At 29.8% G+C, this 22,932-nt stretch overlaps 1 protein-coding gene across 3 annotated transcripts; it reads left to right on the top strand.

Annotated features, from left to right (window-relative positions):
• The first annotated feature begins 13,123 nt into the window (after positions 1 to 13,123).
• On the top strand, positions 13,124 to 16,161 carry LOC108334408 (transcription factor TCP4). Of its 3 annotated transcripts, none has more exons than XR_001832686.2 (3): positions 13,124 to 13,692; positions 14,112 to 15,607; positions 15,787 to 16,161. XR_001832686.2 is itself a non-coding variant. In XM_017570243.2 (3 exons), the coding sequence occupies exon 2, from the start codon at positions 14,457 to 14,459 to the stop codon at positions 15,498 to 15,500; it is 1,044 nt and encodes a 347-aa protein (XP_017425732.1). In that variant the 5' UTR covers positions 13,124 to 13,692; positions 14,112 to 14,456; the 3' UTR covers positions 15,501 to 15,534; positions 15,787 to 16,161. The 3 variants fall into 3 exon arrangements, 2 of the variants coding, with proteins under 2 accessions (XP_017425732.1, XP_017425730.1); XM_017570243.2 differs by having other exon boundaries at positions 14,112 to 15,534; XM_017570241.2 differs by lacking the exon at positions 13,124 to 13,692 and adding an exon at positions 13,745 to 13,998 and having other exon boundaries at positions 14,112 to 16,114.
• Positions 16,162 to 22,932: the final 6,771 nt, after the last annotated feature.

Below are 22,932 nucleotides of genomic sequence, written 5' to 3'. Positions count from 1 at the left end.
AAATTATTATTTAATTATTTATAAATTAATTTTATTTTATTTAATAAAATAATTATTATTCATTTAATTTATGTATTATTATTTAAATAATAATTAAAATATTTTTATAAATTTATTAAAACGGATGTGATCACCTGTTAAGTTTTTTTTTTAGTTTTAAAATTTTTATTTTATTGTATTTTAAATTAATATATAAATTTTATTTAATTTTTTAAAAACTATTATTTAATTATTTATAAATTAATTTTTTTTATTTAATAAAATAATAATAATTAATTTAATTTATATATTATTATTTAAATAATAATTAAAATATTTTTTATAAATCTATTAAAACGGAGGTGGTGATATTTTTAAGTTTTTTTTTTTGTAGTTTTTAATTTTTTAATTTATTGTATTTTAAATTAATATATAAATATTATTTAATTTTTTTAAAATTATTATTTAATTATTTATAAATTAATTTTATTTTATTTTATTTTATAAAATAATTATTATTAATTTAATTTATGTATTATTATTTAAATAATAATTAAAATATTTTTTATAAATCTATTATTATTTTTTTAATTTATTTTTTAAAAATTAATTTTATTTTATTTAATAAAATAATTATTATTAATTTAATTTATGTATTATTATTTAAATAATAATTAAAATATTTTTTTAAAATTTATTAAAACAGTTGTGTTACATTTGTTAACGAATGTTGCGACATCCGTTAAAGTTTTTTTTTTTTAGTTTTTAATTTTTTAATTTATTGTATTTTAAATTAATATATGAATATTATTTAATTTTTTTAAAATTATTACTTAATTATTTTTAAATTAATATTATTTTATTTAATAAAATAATTATTATTAATTTAATTTATGTATTATTATTTAAATAATAATTATTTTTTTTAAATCTATTAAACGGATGTGCCACGTCCGTTGAAGGATGCTCACATCCGCTTAAAGTTACATGTTTATTTTCCAGTTTATTTTTATTAGTTTACCTTTTTATATTAATTTTAGAGATATTTTAATAGTGTAATTTATATGTTTTGACGTATTATTTTGGAATATATTTTTGATGTATTTTAATAATGTATGTTTGAAGATCTTTATTGTTATTAGTTTATATTTACATTTTTTTTTGTATTTTGCAGTTATATATAATTAGTTTTTTGTTTTAATGTTTTTGTATAATATATATTTTTTATATATGATTTTTGTATTCTTTAAAAATTTTATAATTATATAAAAAATTATTTATTAGTTTAATTATATGAAATATATAATTTTATTATATTAATATTTTTATAATTAAAACAAACAGATGTGGTGGAGTTTGGGAGGGTGAGAATCTGAAAAAGAGAGAGAAGAAGAGTTGGAAGGTGGGACTGAGTGAAAAGTAAAAATGGGTAGAAAGATAGGGTTTGAGTTTAAGGTAAATAAATAGGATTAAAAGTAAAAAAAATTATTTTTGTAATTAAATTTTTTTTGCAGAGAAGATTGAGGAGGGTGAAGAGAGAAGTGGTGGTGGTAGAGGGAGCAACACCCGAGACCTTAAAGGATCCAATCTTATGAAGGAATGCAAATTAGGGAATTTCTTTCTGCACCTCCCACGTTTTCTTCCTTCATCCCATAGTCTTAATGAAATGATTTAGTTACTACTTATTTAAAAAAAATGTACTCCATGTTGTCTTAAAATTTGTATTACAGATTATGTGATCCGGAATATAAACTTGAATTACGTATTATATAATTCATAATGTAAATTTACTTAGATTATACCATCTTTGTATTTTGAATCTTGGATTATCTTTTTAATATATATTTTTTATATATGATTTTTATATTTTTTAACAATTTTATAATTATATAAAAAATTATTTATTAGTTTAATTATATGAAATATATAATTTTATTATATTAATATTTTTGTAATTAAAATAAACGGATGTGATGGAGTTTGGGGGATGAGAATCTAAAAAGAAAAAGAAGGAGAGTTGGAAGGTGATGCTGAGTGAAAAGTAAAAATGGATAAAAAGATGTGATTTGAGTTTAAAGTAAATAAATAGGGTTAAAAGTAAAAAATATTATTTTTGTAATTAAAATTTTTTTCAGAAGGTTGGGGAGCGTAGATGGAGTAACACCCGAGACCTTAAAGGATCCAATCTTGTGAAGGAATGCAAATTAGGAAATTTCTTTCTGCACCTCCCACGTTTTCTTCCTTCATCCCATAGTCTTAATGAAATGATTTAGTTACTCCTTATTTAAAAAAAATTGTACTCCGTGTTGTCTTAAAATTTGTATTACAGTGATCCGGAATATAAACTAGAATTACATATTATATAATTCATAATGTAAATTTATTTAGATTATACCATCTTTGTATTTTGAATCTTGAATTATCTTTTTAATTTATATTACTAACTATATAATTCGAAATATAAATTTGCATTACGAACTAGACAATTCATAATGTATTTTGCATTCTGAATTGTTTTTCAAATTTATAGATTGTACAATTCAAAATCTAAACTTATGTTACATGACATTTGTATAAATTTGCTTTACAAGTTAGATAATTCAGAATGTACTTTTCATTTCAGATTATTTTTCAAACTTGAGTTATGAATTGTTGAATCTCAAATGAAAATTTATATTACAAATTCTACAATTAAAAAATGTAATTTAAATTCTAAATTGATTTCAAAATTTGTATTATTGATTATACAATACCAAATATAAATTTGTCTTACAGATTGTGTAATCTGAAATATCTAAGAACTATACAATTTAAAATTATAATTTCAATAAGGATATAATTGGATTTAAAAAATATGAGAGTGCAGGAAAAAAAACACGGGGTAGAGTAAGAAATTACCTGCAAGTTATTTATTGATAAAGATTTTTATGTGATGGTGGAAAATAAGAAAGAAAGAGGATTTTCTTCAAGGTGCATTTGTGATCGTGATTTAAAACTTATCCTTCCATTATTAATTATTAATAGCAAACTTAATACTTAGTTTTTTAAAACTTTATATTATGTTGTTTGCGTTTTAACTATTCTTTTGTTGCATGTTAATTATTTATCTCTCCGTTTAGTTTCAGTTTAGTAATTTTGTGTCAAATAATCGGTTCAAATGACTAAAGATGTCACAATTTGTGGCACTGTCTGCTATTGAATAAAAATTATTAATTAAATTGAAAACTAAAATGCAAATAAAATACTAAAATGAAATTAAAAAAATATAGAATATGCTTTCGTGAAAATGTAAAATTAAATGACCAAACTATCGATTTTACTTTTTCACATTGTGATTGCGAAATTGAACCAACAACTCATTTGTATGTATGTTATAAAAGTGTAGTTTAACAAAAGTAATATATCCAAATCAGTGTTGTCCTAAAGTAAATAGTTCATCATGGTTTCATATGTAATTGAATTACTAATAATTATGCTTTTGTTAACTTTACTTTTATCTGAAACGAAAAGACTAAGTTATTAGTTGGATAACTTCAAATTAATTTAATTATGGCCACTTTGCTAATCAAATTCTGAGTAAATAGACTATGAAATGAATTTCTTCGGCAAAGAAAGTGGTGGAAAAACAAGAACACAGATAGAAGATATATACATGAAAGGAAGAAAGAGAGAGGCATCTTAACTTTATACTTGCTTCTACAGTTGCCAAAACTTTTTCGTGGTCCTTAAAGTATAACTCCCTTTTCCAACTATTGGCAACTTGTATGTATAATTTCCTTTAGGGTAAACCATAACCAATTACAACTCCCACTTACTACACTGTCGTTTTCTCTCTCACACTCACACACACCCAAAATATGCATTATTCCATCATCTGCTTTCATGCCAACTAGGTGCAGTGCCACACATTGATTTTACTATCAGATTCTAAGTTTTTATATGTAAATTTGCTTTCTCAATCTGTTTTGAATTGATCAATTAGTTAATATACATATAATTAATCTGTATTTGTTAGTTTTCAACAAAAGGGAGTTCAAAAAATCAGAACTGTATAGACAGACATGTTGAGCCTTGCTGTAAATTTTAAATCAACTAATAATAGAGTAAATTTGGATGAGTATGTGTTCTATGAGTGAGATTGTTTGTCTGATGTGGTTGTTATTAATTATACATACAGCTCCATGGATGTTGACAGATAGAGATGGAAGATGAGTGGGGATCCATTTTCATTTATCACATACTCTCACAATCACTGGAAATAAAAATCAGAGTAAGTGGATGCCTTGATGGTCTAAGCAGTGACCTCACACACAAAAATGGGACAAAATAATCAATCAAATGTATGTACCTGGAAGACCAAAATTGACAGGCCTTGCTTTGCTCACACAACACATTGTCTATAGAAATCTACAAAACATATAAGAAATAATGGAAAGAACAATCTACAAACAAAAGTTCAGGCAAATTTTGTACCAAAAAAGGTTGAGGCAAATTCCAGTTGACACATAATGATAAGCTGCTGATTCTTTCCCTCCATCACTAGCTAGGCATTATTTTAACTTGTAATTGGTGCCTTTTTCCGAAAGTTTTGCTACCCTGAAAAAAATTAAATAAAGGTCTCAAAAGGGTCTGTGTTTATACCTTTATTTTTTTATTTTTTTGAAAAGGAACTGATTAAAAAGAATGTTGGAAAAGTATAGTTCCTCCCAAACAGATAAAGTACTAAACCAATTTCATGGTTGAGATTCTTGACAGTGACACCCTCCTTTGCTCAACTTGCCAAAGTCATAATCACGAGTTTAAAGAAAAGATGTTACTGGACCCACCTTTGGAATGATTGGGAGCTTCAGGAAAACATAGAAAAAAGCCTCTTCTATTGAACTTAACCATCTAGGGTTTCAGAATTACAACCATTATTCACTGCAATTTTGTCTCCTCCTTCTCAGTGGTTTAACTTTTTCCCTTTTTCCTTTCTCTCCTCATTCTTTACCTCTGCCCTAATGCTAACAGTATATCGTACATCCCATTTTGGAGCTGTATATTTGAAACAAATCTCAATTCTTTATTAGGGTTTAGGATACTGCTATGTACTTATGTTTTGACTGATTTCTATAATTACATGTAGCATAAAAATTATTGTGAGACTAATCATGTAAAATTCCTATCACTTTATGCAGAGGTTTTGTAAGAAGGAGTCATGGTAAAAAATTAAAAAGAAATATGAAAGTCTATCCAAAATGAAGTACAAAGAGAAAAAAAAAACATATACAGTGTAATTTACAGAACAGAGCTTTCTGCCCCTTTCCTTCGTAAAACAATGTTACTATCCTTGTCTCGGTTATATTTAACGTTGTCAGATCTGCTACCTTCCTTTGTGAACTGCTGCTGTTCTTTTTCCCATGAAAAGACAAGAGCGGTTTTATCTTGATGTTAAAGGAAATGGTGGACCATGTTGTACGATTCATATTTAAAATTTAGGTTAGCTTTCAAAGAATAGAAATTGGTTTCGAAATGCAGCTATATATAGTATGTAGAAAATGGCGAGTGATGGAATTTATTGGTGAATGTTGGGCTGAACTGAAGGTCAAGTTGCAATCTTGCTTCCCACTCCAAAAGATGGGAACCGTTTTAATATTGCGAAAGATTTTACAATGCTACTAGTTTTACATTTTGTGAATTTGAAACAAAATGCAAAAGTTTAACATGTGAACAGTTTGGGGGGCCGTGGTCACATTTACAAGTGGGACACACCCTTTGATTGTCCTCTGAGCCATGCGCAATCAATCCATTAGGGTACACCAACACGTTGCATTGGGATGTAGATTGTTATAACACATGTGCAGATGTTCTTGCATCAGTGAGTATTGCAAAGACCAAGGATTTTTCTCATTGGATTTTTGTTCTGCCCTTGTTGGATTTTTCCTTTCCTTTTGCTAGGCTGTGCTTCATTTTCATGTGATGCTGGTAAAAGGGATCGATTTGGCCACCATCAATTGTCAGCCATGCAATTGTGATACTGGTAAAAGCCCTTATATAAATGTAAAAATAACAGAAGAGGAGCATCTTGTGATGTGAAGAAATGAGAGGATATTGTATTATTTAATTTATTTATGTGAGTGCATTTGATGCTTGATAGATACATGTCAGTGGAGCAATAAATAAGGTGAAGATGTGATGGAAAGTTTATATAGAGAAGAAGCATGGCGTTATCATAAATTGCATTGAAGCAGTGGTGTATTTGTCTGCATGTTTGGATCCATGGTTGATATGAAGAGTGGTGGAATGAATGAGTGAATGATAATAATGATGGTATCTTGGATCACGAGCCTGCGTAGGTGGATTTGATTGTTTTTGAGAGAGCAGAGAGAGATTGTTCATATTTAGTTAGACTCAGAATATGTGTGGAGAGGTTGAAGCTCAGGCTCACCCTCTATCTATCTATCTATCTATCACTGCCATTGTCCTTTTCTAGGACTGCACATTGTTCTGTACTTTTGTCTCTTCCACCATGCATGCACCATCACCTCACACCACCCAATGTCTTATGTGAAATACCTTTCACAACCCCATCAAAACGAATGCATGCAGCTTCATTACTTACTCAGATACCTTCCACTTTCTCACTTACTTTTATTATCTTCTATATTTTTTAACAAATTCATACTTTCTTTTTTTCTCTCTTCAATTTTTTCTATAATATTTGGATTAATGAGTTTTATTTGTATGTATAACTATTTAAAAAAAAAATCAGTTTGGTTTGAGGGTAAATAAAACTTGTAACCATGCTTATTATAAAACAATAAACATCGATTGAGATATATATATATATATATATATATATATATATATATATATATATATATATATATATATATATATATATATATATATATATATATATGAATTAAAGAGATTAAAATTATTCAAAATACAATAAAGAATGTATTGTATTCGATTAAAATACAATTTAAATATAACTTTTTATACTCTTTCTTATTATATAACAGTAGTTTAAGATTTTTTTTTATCAAAATCATGAAAAATACTTATTTTTTTTTATAAAATTACCTTTTGTATAATTTTTTATTTTTTTTCCAATATGTTTAAGCAATTTTCAGTGTATGATAGAAATAAAAACAAAACTATAACTAGAAAGAAACTATATTATCTCAAAAATTTTAAAAATATATAGAAAAGAAATGTTATTTTTTGTTAAACAAATGACAATTATAAAGCAAGAGGTATAATTTTTATAACAATTATATATTTTGATAACTCGTATGTCTTGTAAAAGATTAGTCTCTAGAGAAAAAAAAATAATAATCTAGTTGGTGATTTAAAAAAAAAAGAAAACAAAAAGTGCGTAAATGTTTGAAAAGTGGCCTCACCGGCATGGCAAGTTGCGAACTTGATTGTAAACTTGCCTGTTGCATGCGTGAGTGTGACTGGGCTATGGACAAAGAATAAAAAAGAAATCATTAATTAAATATTATTATTATTATACATGTTTTAAAATTATTTAAAATATTATATGTGAAACCCCAAAAAATATATTTTAGAAGTGGTGGTAGTGTAAAAATAGTGAGATTCGATTATTTTAATATTAAACAGTTTTATTATAAATAGTTTTGTTATAAACGAGTTTCATTATTTTAAAACGTACCATCCCTCTAGAAACTACTTTTCTAGAGTTCTCTACCATCTCTTTATAGAAACTACTTTTCTAGAATTCTCTACCATCTCTCTAACCGTTCTCACTTTTGGATCATTTGTTCGACGATCAAGAAGTGCCTAGACGATCCTTGCGTCAAGGGCAACAATTTCTACCGATCAATTTCTTGTTTTGAGCCGGTAAGTCGTTTCCTCTTTTTCCCCATATGTTCTTGAACTATGATCATGCGACAAATTTTGTTTGCATGTATCTAATAACTTTTCTCTTCAATTCGTAGCTCAAATTAGGTTCTAAGGTTGATTTTTTATCACCAATTAGTGATTTGTAGGATTTTCTAGAGTTGTCTTGCGGTGAGCATATGTCGGAGTTGCGTTGAGCTGTGTTGTTGACCAAAGGTAAGGAAAGCTAGAGTTTCTTTAATTTATGTTAATTGTGCATGTTAGAGAAGGTATGAATATTGAAATATTTGAGTAAAATTATGTTCTATGATTTGGAAGTATAGAAATCAATTATGTGGTGGATGTTTTGTGTGGTGATGATTGATGTATGCTATGTGGAATCCGTTATATGTGTTTTGATGTTGGATTGGGTATTGATAAAGTGAAGTTTAATGATGGAATTATTTGGAAGCAAGTGTTAATCTTGGTTATTGGTTTTTGGTTTAAAATGAGGTTTTAGGAAGTGAAAATTGTGAGAGAAGTCTTGTGAACTGTTTTGAAGTATGTGAAGTCTGTTTTGAGTGTGTGGTGAGTGGTTAAGATGTTTAAAATGGATGAATTTGTGGAGAGAAGGTGTAATGATAGATAAGGTAGAGTTATACTTGGTTTAGAGTTCATTTTGAGGAAGTGGAGTACTGAAAATGAGAATTAGGGGATAGAGGTTCAAATGGTCAGTTGTAATAGTTTAGTTAAGTCAATTGTGACTTGTTTGAAGTCTTACCTTGCTGAAAAATGTGTCAAAAGTGATAAATCATGAATTGAGTCCTTATGTTGTTGAATTGTAAGTTTTGGGGTAGAAATTGGTTCATAAACACTTTAGATTGATGTTATGAAGGTTTAGAATCACTTAGTCAAGTCTAATTAGGTATATAAAACAATTTAGAGGTGTTAGAAGTTGGGAAAAATAGATAGAATTGGTAATTGGGGTTTGAGTTGTATAATTCTGCATATGCTCTCTAGCAGGGCAATCGCACAACGAATAGAAGCGTTGTGAGAATGGTTTGAGAGAGTTGCTCTTTGTTTGATGATCCACATGACGAATTGAGGCGCTATGCGAGGGGTTTAGGGTATGATTCAATTAGGAGTTTATTATCATAACGAGTTTAATTGCTGTGCGAATGGTTATGAGGAGTGTGTCTCTGTTTGAGGATTCGCACAATAAGTTGGGTCGTTGTGCGAGAAACTTCTAGATTCGCTCTGCGAATGTGTGCGCTGTGCGAATGGTCCATGTTTAGTTCACTCTTTTCTTTTACTCTTAAGTTGTTTTAAATGAATTGTTGAGTGCAATATGAAGTATGTTTAAGTTTGTCTTACATTACATAATTGGTTATTGTCACGAGTTATGTTATAAAGTGAAAGTATGTGATTTCAAAGTATGGTTGATGGACGTAATTTCATGATCCTCACAGAGAGGTTATATGGTGGTGCCCTATGTTGTGATCCAAAGTGAATTCTCTTGTTGAGATTCAAGTATGTTTAGAATGAATGCAGGAGCTCAGTCTTGGGGGTTATCCTGAAACTCCAATGGTCTTTCATTCTTAAGTAAAGAGGATTGATTCATGTCGTGAAGAGTAGTAGGAGGTCCTAGTCTTGGGTGCTTCCAGTATGATTCAAGGTGAGTGATAACGGACTAACCTCGTGAGTGTGGTAGGGTGAAATCCATTGACAATGGCTTTGCAAAGCAGTATAAGCCACTACGAGTGCACGACCCGCCATAGCTCGACAATCATTCTAAGTCGGGACAGTCCATTCATAATAAGTGTTTTGCATAAAGGGTTTGATGATTGTGTAGTGATATGTTGGTTGCATATAACATGTTTTAAATGAGTTTATGTATATATATATATATATATATATATATATATATATATATATATATATATATATATATATATATATATATATATATATATATATATATATATATATCGTTTCTCAATTGTAAACTAGCTTACCCTTGCATTTTCTGTGGTCTGTCTTTGTTTGTGGTTTTTCTATTGCGATGATCACCTTAATGGTATAAGCTTAGAGATACAATCTTTCAGTTGATTCAGCGGGAGGTTGAGAGTGAAGCTTGCAGAGTAGGTTCTACTCTTGTTCTTCAGGTGAAGAATTTTATTCTTCGAAAGATTTGTAGTTTTATTCTATCATTATTAATGTAATGTTTATTTTAGTAGTTTATATTACTAAATTGGATGCTACATTATAAATACAAATACTTCGAGTTAGAGATGCGTTATATATCGATTGATGCATAGTTTATCAAATTTGAATATACTCCATTTCAATAATGCAACTGTTTTATTATTATTATTATTATTATTATTTATTATTATTATAATAGAGTTTAATATTTTAGTTGTCCATTCTTGCCAATCTAGACAATGTTGAATTTATTGCAGGCTTTTATAATGAGTGTACCTTGGTTTGGCAGTGGCAGTCCAAAATGTGCAAATTGCTTTCCGTCCACATTAGTGAACATTCAAAATGATATTTGAAATTGTTGATAGTGATTTTTTGTTAATTAATTATATAGTATCACTAAGATTTTAGTCAATAAATAAGAATTTTAATACAAAAAGTCATCCGAGAGCTATCTAATCGAACCAATAGTTGATTAGTTTTCTATTAAAAGTTACTAAGTTATATTTCAATGTTAATGAAATTCTAAAACTTGAAATAAATGTTTGGCATTATTATTTTCTACATTGAATTCAAATTTAAAAAAAATATTTTTATTCAAGCAACAGAAATAGATGTTAATTACCATTAAAAAAGTAATGTAATTAATAATTAGCAGAGTAGCCCAAATTGAAAGTTTCGAAGTGAACGTGGCATTTATAGAATTCGTAGAAATTGAGTGGCTGTTCTTACATTACATTAATTTGGTACGATTTTAGGGTCCTTTGTAAAGTATAAAGAAGATATTTTTACATAGTAGCTATACTATTTGAGTTTGGGTCAATGGATTTGAGTAACGTGCAAGTGAGGCTAAATCTTTAATGTAGCAATAACTCAGAAGAAGGCCAAAATACTGTAGAATTACAAATTCTACTGTAGTGTAAACGAGCAACAATTAATACTGAGTTACAACCTTAATTAACTTACAAGGTTACATAATCAAGGTATGCTTTCTTAAACTTTTTTTTTTCTTTGCAATAATCACTGTGATGGTAATTAATTGTAAGGCACACTTTCCTATCATCGTATGTCATAAATTCATCTTATATCATAAAAAATTAAATCATTTGAAAAATCATTCTATTTCAAAACAAAGATTTTTTAAATTTTAGGTTTAGCTCATTTTCTTTTGGGTATTTCTATTTGAGATGTTAACGTTGATATTCTTGTTGTCGTCGTCTTCTTTATCAAGGAATGAGTATGCTTACAATAACATTTTGAAGCTCATATAAACAAAAGTTGAATTTTTTATGTTTTTTTATTATATCTTTAAAATACATTAATTTTTTTAATATATCTGATACAACAAATAGAAAAAAAAAACAGCAAAGTCTCAACTTACAAAAGTTGTAAATAAAATAATAAATTTGGATATCATTATATATATATATATATATATATATATATATATATATATATATATTACAATTTTTGGTTATTTATAATATTTTAAAAAATTTCTCTTGATTAAATACGTATTCTTCTTAATTTGATATGAGTATACATTGATCCAAATCTTGAAAATCCTTAGTGTAAAGTTTTATATATGACAGATTTTTGTAATGAACAAACAGTTAATTTTAAAATATTTTTCATTGATTGATTGGGAAATTATACGTTTGTTTTCCTCCCATTAATATACCTTATTTCTATATTACGGATTCTTCCTAAATTTTCAAACAACTTGTGAATTTTTTTATAGGATAAATAGTCGATTAGTTTTTAAATAGATGAAACACTTTTAATTTAGTCCATAAATGTATAATGTTTTTGCAATTATGTCCAATGATTAAGTTTACTAATATTATTTTGTCATTAAAATATATTTTTAAAGATCAATTCGATAATAAAATTAAAATTAATTATTAATAAATTATAATACTATAAACCATTGTTTTTTACAAATTGAACAAATTAAATTAATTTTTGTTATTCTTTCAAGAACTAAATTATTAGAATCTCACACACTTAATAACTAGATTAATGTTTTACCTTTGTTTATAACCAGTAGAATCTCATCAGCCTAAAATTAAGTCTTTTAAGTTTTAGGAGTAAAAGTTGAGATCGGACCAGAAAATAAAGAGAAAAAGAATATTTAAAGCGAAAAGGAAGTAAAGTGTTTGATATCATCTTTGCCTTCCAATTGCTTGCAAAAGATGAAGTTTACATTCTGTTGCTTTCATGTTCTTTAGCAGATGCCTTACATTACTTTTACTTTTTCTTCGTTTTAATGAGCCTTGTTTCACTTTAAGTACAAGATACGAGATTCTTATCACATCTTCAATTAACATTTCCGATTAATAAAATTTGTTCTGATAAACATTGAATTTGTATATTTCTTTTACAAAAAATAAAATTTTAAACTTAGTTTAATCTTATAAAATTAATTTATAAAAAAAAATGTATATACTATAAAATTATTTTATTTTTAATTTTGACTAAACAAATAATTCGACAATTAATAATACAATAACAAACAATAAATTTTATTAAAATAGACTTTAATTCGTAATTTTGATATCATGATAAAATATAAATTTTAAATTTAAACTAGCTTTATATAATAATTTAAAAAATAAATTTTAGACTCGTTTACCTATCACAAAATCTTCTTATTTATTGCTTGTTGATTTATCTCTTTTTCTACCATAAAATATTAGTTTGTAATGAATTATCACAATTCCATCCACACGACCTAACAAGTTGCCTTTCTTGTTTACAATTTATTTTTTCATTATTTTTATAATTCTACCCATATGGTGTTACAGTGGGGGATTAGGGATTCACACCTTAATCAATGGATTATACACAGTTTTTGATCTTAAAAAAAAACTTTCACGTGTACTTGAACTGATAAAAAGTTATTAAATGTTATTATAATGTTAGGAGGTCCAAGATAAGTTAATTAATGTGAAAACTTGTCGTTTACCCGAAACACAGTGCAAGGAAGAAGGATTCTGCAATCGATATGCAAGTAGCGCGCATGACCATGTAAGGATGTTAAAGTTTATGAGCATTAAATTTATCGGTAATAAATTGGTAGAACAAGTTGGGAAAAGTTGCGAGTGGTTGATAAGGAACAAGGTGGTTGGTGCATGTTGTATCCGCTGTCGTTGGTGTTGCTGAGGAAAATTTGTTGTGTTGTGAATGTGTGAAGAAGCATTGGTTATTTAATTTGGAAGAAAAAGTGTAATGAGCATGTTGTCGTTCCTTTTAGTGAAATCACACATTTCTTAATAGTGAAGCTGCAAACCACAGATAGGAAAGAAGGCAAAAAAGCTGTTAGATGTCATTATCAAAGGCTTAAAAAGGTGTGGGTAGAAGAGATGGCAATCGAGAGTTACCTCTCTATCATCCATGACCTTAATTATATCTCACCACTACCACAGCGTAGCGTAGCGTAGCATAGCATAGCGTACCATCCATCTCTAGACTCATTAAACAACTTGGAAGAGCTTGTGAGTATATATCACTGAGGAGAAAGTTGATGAGTTGGTTGAACTTGAGTTGGGGTTCGTAACAAAACACACATTTGTTTGTGTTTGTGGGGCTAAAAAACGACCAAAACAACTTTAATCTCTTGTCTGACCACACTCTGCCTCGCTTTGCAGAAGCATCAGCAAGCTCTCATAGGCCACACAGGTACCGTTTTCTTTTTCTCTCCCTCACTCTGCTTCCACCTATTCTATTCTATTCTTTTCTTTCTTCCAACCCCATGTGACATCTCCTTAGCTCAAATCAAAAGCTGGATCACTCACACACTTCAATGTCCTATTGTAGTTTGTGTTTTTACCCTCTCAGTACGACCACTTCAAGTCATTGAAACTTTAAATAAATCTGCATACCCTTCACAAAATTTTGGGATGCTCACGTAAACAAACTCCAACAATCTTCTAATTTACTCTGTCCTTTTACTCCCCAAGCTCTGTCTAGATAAAAACCAGACACGTGAGTGAGTCACCAAGAAAGCCTTTAGCGATTAGCTTTTCTCTTCTAGTGTATGTTTCAATCCGTTTTGCTTGTGTTATCCGATAGGGAATCTAATGAGGTTGCAATTGCAGGTTTTGGTATTTTTGGGATCAGCAGCAGTGGCAGAAGCAGAACACTCTCCGTAGCTGCTGATGAAGGCTCAACAAGTAACCAGTTTTAGGAGTGTCAGGAACTAAACAGAACCAAAGCGTACTACAGTACTACCATGCGAAGTACCGACCTCAACAAAAACCTACAAGAAATCCATTACGAGTGTAAAAGGAAAGGAATCTGAATCTCGGGCTGTAGACACGAGAATCAAAAAGGGAGAGGACGTATTTTGAGCGTATAAAGTAGGGGTGTCAATTGTCTTCATCAGGTTGTGGAAACTTCAAAGGGGAGTAGCTATGCAGAAGACAGAGTAGAGAAGCTGAGGAATGGGGATGAAGAGCACTGGGGGAGAGATTGTTCAGGTCCAAGGAGGGCACATTGTTCGGTCCACAGGTAGAAAAGATAGGCACAGTAAGGTTTACACTGCAAAGGGTCCTCGTGATCGCAGGGTTAGGCTCTCAGCGCACACAGCAATTCAGTTCTACGATGTTCAGGATCGTTTAGGGTATGACAGACCGAGCAAGGCCGTGGACTGGCTCATAAAGAAGGCCAAGAATGCCATTGACAAGCTCGCTGAGCTTCCTCCGTGGCACCCTACTGCCAACGCTGCAGATGCAGAGAACAACCATACCAATGCAGGGTCTAGTGACATGGCCATTGCAGAACAATCAGAGTCTTCTGGTTACAATTTTCAGCTGCAACGGCAATTAGGTGAGGACCATGATAACCACCATTCGGTTTTCATCCCTGCACCTATTGACACTGATGCAATAGCCTTCTTTCCCACAACCACTGCCACCTCCTCCATCAATTTCCCAACCTACCCTCCTGACATAATCTCAAGAACCAACAACTCCACTGAGGATCTTGGCCTTTCTCTCCACTCCTTCCAAGACCCTGGCCTGATTCATGGCCAGTCCCAAGCAGATGCAAACCAAACACAAACACCTTCCAATCACCAAGCCCTCTTTTCTGGCTCAACTCAAGTGGGGTTTGAAGCCAATTACCCCAGGATTCTGACTTGGAACAATGATGCAGGCACGGATATGAACAGAACTGGGTTCATGGTCAACTCATCAGCGCTTCTAGGCCAAGGTGTTTCTGCTGCATATTCCCAAAGGGGGACCCTTCAGTCCAGTTTCTCACCATCACTTCGTCCTTGGAGTGACATTCCCATGGCTTCTTCCTCAGAACATCACAAGTCACAGCCAATTCAACAGGCTTCCATCTTTGGCAGCAGGTTTCTGTCTGATGCATTGCCAGGGTTCTGCATCCCAGCTAGAATTCAAGGCGAGGATGGGAGCCACGGTGTAGGTCCCGACAAGACATCATCTTCTTCTCCTAATTCTCATCATCGAACACAAACGTGAACTGCCCAATGCTGCACCGTTCCTTATTTATCAAGTACTTTGCTGATTATCCATTTCTCTTTTCTTGGACAGTTATGGTAAACATTCAGAGAAAGAAAAAGGAAAGGGTAAAGGGACCACTTTATGTGATTTGTGCTAACATGTCATCTTTTTGTTTTTAATGGAAGAAAGAATGAAAACCGATCAAAGTCATTTCCCATGCAAAGCTGCAAATTAAGTAACAAAGTTATTGCCCTCACTGACTATTATTCCTTTTTAAATTCATCTCATGGATCTTGCTATGCAGGAGCATTGTATACCAGACTTGAGAAAACGTGGGAAGATTAAGATGGAAACGTTTTGAATGATCTACACAAGTTGTCTGGTTGGGTTCAGCTTTTTTATGGCTTTCATTCCCCTCCTTATTGGAGCCATCACGTTGGTGCTTTATATATCTTTTGACAAAAAAGATATTTATGTATTATGCATTATTTCTACGTGACACTTTGCTGAATTTATATCACTTTAAGTTGGATTTCCTGGTTTGTAACTGATATGGCCTCGTTAATGTCAAGAATAGCATAGTTCATCTGATATAAAGTGAACAGAAGAGGTTTATGTCGATTTTTGGTGAACCCCACTTCAAGAAAAACTTAAATCGAGTATGGTTTTGATGCAGTAATTCTCCTCTGTCTAAGAAAGATAATTTACTTTCCTTTTTTCACCAACTACATTTAAAGGAACTCTTAAGTAGTCAAAAACACTTTCCCGAATCATGTAGCTTTATATTTCTGCATCTCCTTCAATTTCAACTAAAACCATCAAGAGGGAACTACATATGGCTCGTAATTCCTAATACAATAGGCAAAACTTGAAGTAAAGTAAATTTCTTATGGCAATTATATAAAATGTTTGCTTGCTTGATTTTGTCTGAGTCGGTTATTGCTTTGTGTTTATTACAAATGCAGACAACTCTTGTATGCACAAACAAAATTCAGCTTAGATTCCAAAAACATAAACCTTCAATCCAAATCATACTATAAAGACCCCTATGACAAAAACAACAAGTCTTTTATCCCCAAAAGCATTTAAGATCCTACCTGTTAAAAGCAAACACAAAGACAACGTCTTCTTCAACTTTAGAGCCAACATAGTAGCAGCCAACATAAAAACAGAGAAGCCAAAATCACCTACCTCACAACATATCACCCTAGCAACCTCTAACAAAATCTCTGTCCCTAAATTAGCTTAATCAATTGCAGAAGATCTAAAAACTAACATCATGTTCACATTGAAGCACTTTTGCCTATAAACATTCAAGCCAAAACCCGCATGTTATCTTTTTGGTACCTAAAAAATATTAACTTGACATTGCTTCGATCGTAAAAATACTTACTGTCATTACCGAAAAGTAGTCTTTATGCTAATGTGTTTCGTTGCATAGGTAGCTTTGCCGTGTGGATGCTTAAGAGGCATTTAATAGGCTACATAAGCACTTAATGTGCTAAATTAGGCTCTATTAAATGGATTTTTTGATAGATTAGAGGATGAGAAAGAGAGCATCGCAGTGAGATTTTCCAAAGTCAAATATAATAATTGCGTACACAACTTTGACAGATGAAAGTAATGCAACGTCAATGTGCGAAATTCCTCTGCATTCTTTCTTTCTTAGCTTCGTAGTCATGGATGGCATAAACTAATTATGGATAAATAATGAGTGTAGTTTATTTTTCATTTTTAAGTATAATAAGAACAAAAGAAATTATCGTCTTGTGATAACAACTTTAATTATATTAATATTTTGTTAATGATTAATATATAGTTAATGATGTGTTTAGTATCTACTTTGTTTTGTGTGTTTATTGCAGGAAAAATTAACATTAACATGTAATTAATCTGGAAGAAAATATTAAAGATTTTAAACTTATTAAAAAAAATTGAAAAACTTCTCCAATTTTAATAAATGTGATAATTACTAAACTGTGTTTATCCAACTATTAATGGATTTCAATCAAAATTAGTAAAATTAATGCTTTCATATTAATATTGTAATTTTTTTTCTTATTATACTAAAGAGAAAATATATCAATACTTATTTTACTAAAGTAATTAAATACACTAATTATTTATGAATGGAATATTACAATTACTTTTATGAGCCAGCCATATAAACTATTTATATATTTCTTAGAGTTTCCTAATCAAACTATTTGAAATCTAATTAGATAAATGTTAAAAGAGTCAGAAAGTGAAATAAATTTGAAAGTAGGGGTTTCAGACTTTAAATAGCTATGTATTGTTTGGGTAGTTTTAATGTTATTGCTCTTATTAATTAATCTCATAACATCGATTTGGAAGATAAGAACTTCTTATATATATTTTTTATGTTGAGGTATATATAATTTATATATTTTTAGTCTAAGACAATATATTAATTGATAATTTGATATCAATTTAATCAGAAATAAATTTAATAAATATTAAATTCTATTAACTTTAATGATGATTGTAATGTTATTAATAAGTAAACTTTAAATTTAATTTAATTTTAGAAAACAGAAAAAATAAAAATAAAAATAAAAATGAGAGATTGAGTCACATGATTTAAATGCTGATCCTATCTAGCTAGAATCTTAATTATGATAACTTCACCTAAAGAGGCATGAATCTGTTACCCTATAAGATTATAGGACGGCAGAAGACAAACAACTTGCTGCCACGTTTTGTCACAATTTTGTATTACTCTCAAGTTCTTCATTAGTATAACACATGGAGGCGTGGGTTATAGAGAGATTAATATGACTTTTAATGTAATTATTAAGATAATAAATTTGTAATTATACTCATTCATTTTCATATAAACTTCTGAAACCTCAATTAAATTTCTCACATAAATCATTACAATTATATATTACTATGTTGTAATAATATTTATGCTTTTCTAAATGCGTGCCGATCTTAAAATAAGAATATCATATTATATTCCTATATAAAAACATATATTATCCCATATAAATGTGAGTATCTTGTAGTCAGACATTTTATATTCATATATGGTTAGACACTAGTGTATTTAGGAAACATAACTTATGTCCCGTTTATAGGGATATGAAATATTTACAGAATGTTTGTATGCAGGGATTGTCAAAGGTGAACATATTAGAAAGAAATTTAGAAAAATGAGGAATTAAATATGAATAAAAACATGAAAAATAAAATAATTTTTGGTTCTCAAACTTATTTTATAAATGAATTAATACAAATCTCACAGGAAAAGAAATCCATGTTCTGAATGTGTCACATAATTTCTTAGCAAATTAGCAAAAAATTTCCCTATTATGTTAACACTCTGAATCAACGAGGACTTAATATGATAGTGTCATTCATTGCTGAAAACTGTTTTCATGGTTATCGGCTTCCCGTTACAGTTGTGACATCATGTAGTGTTGTCGATTAATTGGTTCTTTTCAACAATGAGTAATCTATAGCTATGCCATGGAGTAAAAAGAAGGTGTCTGTGATTATTTTTTTACATTTGTTATCTGTAACTCCAGGTAAATCAAATTATGTTGGTGTGAATGATTTATAAGTATTAGATGGAGTGCTTATTAGGTGAAATAAACCATGCTTAATAGTCTGTCTGCTACTTCTCCAATACAATACATTAATACAAAGTTACTTTAAATATTTGAAGAGACAACTAATGCAACCTGTCAAAAGTCTCTCCCTCAACTTTTCCTGTATAAAATTAATTTGTAATCTTAAATCTATTTTTAACCCTAAATAATTTAAGCTCCAAGATAGAAAGTCATTATCTTTTAACCACTTATTCTTCAGTATATATATAAAAGATTTTATCCAATATTAAAAGCTTTCAACTTAAGGGAAATTTATTTTCTTTTTGAGTACTCATTATCTTCTAAATGGACAGGAGTTGCATCGATAGAAAACATATTATTATTTAAATTAGTCAAATGAGAAGATACTTAATGTTATAATGAATAAACCTAATCAATGTACTTTGTAAAACGTGTTATTTAATTATACTATTATTTATGAACTCTTACTTAGATAGATATAAACTACACGATGTTAATCTTGACGTAGTAATTTTTTTCTTAGCTTAATTGTGATCATCATAGTTTATCAATCTTGCTTATATGAATGTGTTCCAACTTATGTATGGGTCAAATATATGTCGACTTAATGTGCTGACATATACTCGACTTAACAGGTCAACATGTACTCGATCAGTAGCAGGTCAACATGTACTCGATCAGTAGCAGGTCGACATGTACTCGAGGTCGACATGTACTCGATCAGGAACAAGTCTTATATCATCATACTCGAAATATACTTAGATGTGTATAATACACTCTAGAATAAAAGTTCTAAATATTTTTATTTTTATTTTTAAATAGTTATTTTAATTTTAACTTACTTTGAAACATATTACTTACTTTAAAAAAGAACAATAAATATAATGTCGTAATAATAAGTCAAGTGTATAATGCAAGACATGGATACAAGAGATCATTGAAAGGATCTAGAATTGAATGCAACAATTAATGATGTTACTAAAGGTGGAGTTAGTGCAATGAGTTTTCATAAGTTATACACTAATGCAACAAAGACCTTTTATTTTAGTTAAAAAAGACATTTTATGCTGGTTTTGGAATCGACATAGATAAAGACAATTAAGAAAGTTTTCACTTTTTATACTGGTTGTAGAGCTGTCAAAATGGGTTAGAACTTGCGGATCAACCCGACCCACCACGAGTTTGGACTAGGTTGAGTTTGCAAAAAATGAAATTTTTTTATACGGGTCAATTTTCAACCCGGCTCACTTAGAACCCGGTTCACCCGGGTTGGACCCGTGGTGAGCCAGGTTGGACCCGTGGTGAGCCAATCGGCTCACCAACCCACCTAGTTTAATTTAATTATTTATTATTTTTGTGTTTTAATATTATTAGTTAACATTTTTTTATTATATTCTAAATGGGAATAAAGAAAAAAGATGTTTCAAGAGAGCAAAATATTACAAATTTATCCATTCAAGTTTCTAATCTTATAAATGGATAAATGATACAAAAAGTATCAATATTATAAACTTATTTATTCGCTTTTTGGGTTTGTTTTTGGATTATATTTGAGTTGTATCTTAATTTTTTATTTTAAATTGTCTTTGGAGTTTAACATCATTTTAGAGTAAAATTATTTAAATTTGAATTACAAAAAAATTTAATTTTTTTTATTTTAAAAAAAACTTGTAATTAAGTGAGCCAACCTGTTTAACCCACCAACCCGTGATGGGTCGGGCCGAGTTCAAACTTTTTCGGCTCACTAATAAATGAGCCAGATTAAGTTGGCTCACTAAATGACCAACCCGTAGTGGACCGGGCCGGATGACCCGTTTTGACAACACTATTGGTTAGGCTACAACCCACATATAAAGCCTTACTTTAATTATATTCCCAAATTCTCCAAGAAACCCCAACTCCACCATAAACGACACGCTATACCCCGACCTCATGCTCACTGTCGCTATCATTCACTCCCTACTTCACTTTCTCTGTCTCTTTGTTTACATCCATGAGGTATGTGTTCTCACCACCACTTTTTTTTCCTTCAATACCACTATCGTTGTACACTTCTCCTCCAATGAGTTCTGGGACTTTGACACCAACATAGCAAACACATTTTGATATTGTCCCAATAAACATCAATAACAAATTATGGTTTAAGGCTAATCAGAGTGAGAGCGACCTCTACGAGAACAAAAACAACCACCCATGATATAGAGAAAGCAAGAATGATAACCAAGTACAGCGAGAGGGAAAAGACGAAAGTTAATGCAAGCAAGAATAATGGCGCGAGGAGGAGAGAAGTGTGAGGGAAGAGAGTAGTGCGAGGGAGGAGAGTAATGCGAGTAGAACAATGAAGTGTAGTGCAAGGAGGAGAAGAGGGAAAAAGAAAAGTAAAATTCTATACCAACTATAGTAAAGAACTGACACAGTATCTATTTTAAAAAATTTAAAATAATATAGATGCTCACTTTCTATGTCGATTATAGGTATAATCGACATAGAAAGTCTTTTAATTTCTTACAAATTTGTTATTGTTCTCACTTTCCATGTTGGTTATAGTATAATTGGCATAAAAAGTCTTCTACTTTATTATGAAATTGCTAACATGCCCACTTTCTATGTTGATTATAGTGATAACTGACATAGAAAATTTTATTATATTTACAATTCTGCACCATGTCACTTATTATGTTAGGTGGATTATAACCAGCATAATAAGTCATTATAAAAAACTATTTTTGCACTAATGTTTGTAACATGTTTTGGACCCACCACAATTCAGTTAAATTATTGAATGCATATTTAGTATTGTATTATTGATAAACAACACTTACAAAACAGATAAATATAGGATATCTTTACTTAAGATAGTAGGTGTGTTGCCCACATCATTGATTGATTTTTGTGTTACTATCTAATGAACGAGAAACAAATTTCATTTGAACTCTATAAAGATCTAAAGGATATTTTCATATAGATGTGTTCCTTTATGTCATTGTTAGTAACAAAAACATATATTGTGACTTCCTACCTTCTATTTTAATTCCACATGAATAAGAATATTAAAAACTCTTTTATGGATGTATGAAGAATTGTGATGGATTGTGCATATTGTGATTCATTGTTGAGTAAAAAAAAAAGTTTTAAAATTGTTTAGTTGTTATAACCATTATTTTGTGACCTAAAGTGATTCTACAGAGAGAAATATTTTTTTAGATATAGGTAAGAAAGATTATAATCTTTGGAAAATGCAACCTGAAATAAGTATGTATGTTCGTATTGATGAATTTTTGTTAATATAAATGTAAAAGTTTTAGAATGTATTTCTAAAATATATTTAAAATACATTTTCAAATAAAAAATTCATTATAAATTGCATAAATTAAAATTTAATTAAAAAAACTTAATATATTTGAAAATGTATAATTAAAAAAAATTATATTACCAAATTCGGAAAACATACATAAAAAAAGCAAATGGAAAAGATAAGCAGCCAATGGGTTGAATAGTAACTCTCAAATTAAAAAAGATGAGAGGGCGAGGGGGTTGTGGCTGCTACATGGAAGAAGAAGAATGTGCTAGAGAGAAAAAGAAAACGTGAGCTTTATTTATTTTCATTAAGGGTAGAAAGATCTTTTGACAACCCATATGGGTGCAGCTGGAAAACATGTGGGTGCGGAAGAAACTTCCATTAAACTTTTTTATGTTATGTGGGCTTGAGGCCTTTTATATGTTTATTTCAATATTTATACCGTCGTCTATAAACTAGTATATGCTTAAATTAGTTATAGTCCATGCATTACATAAATAATAGGTTTCTTTTACCAAACTGATGCAATTTTACATCGTTTTGAAAATGGAACAAT

The sequence above is a fragment of the Vigna angularis genome, chromosome 11, assembly GCF_016808095.1.
Source record: "Vigna angularis cultivar LongXiaoDou No.4 chromosome 11, ASM1680809v1, whole genome shotgun sequence".
Classification (NCBI taxonomy): Eukaryota; Viridiplantae; Streptophyta; class Magnoliopsida; order Fabales; family Fabaceae; genus Vigna; species Vigna angularis.
Note: the sequence above shows the minus strand (reverse complement) of the source record. Positions and strands in the feature narration are given on the sequence as shown.

What these genes read in the sequence shown, in the direction of transcription:
- LOC108334408 (XM_017570243.2), top strand. Translation starts at nt 14,457, where the DNA reads ATGGGGATGAAGAGCACTGGGGGAGAGATTGTTCAGGTCCAAGGAGGG.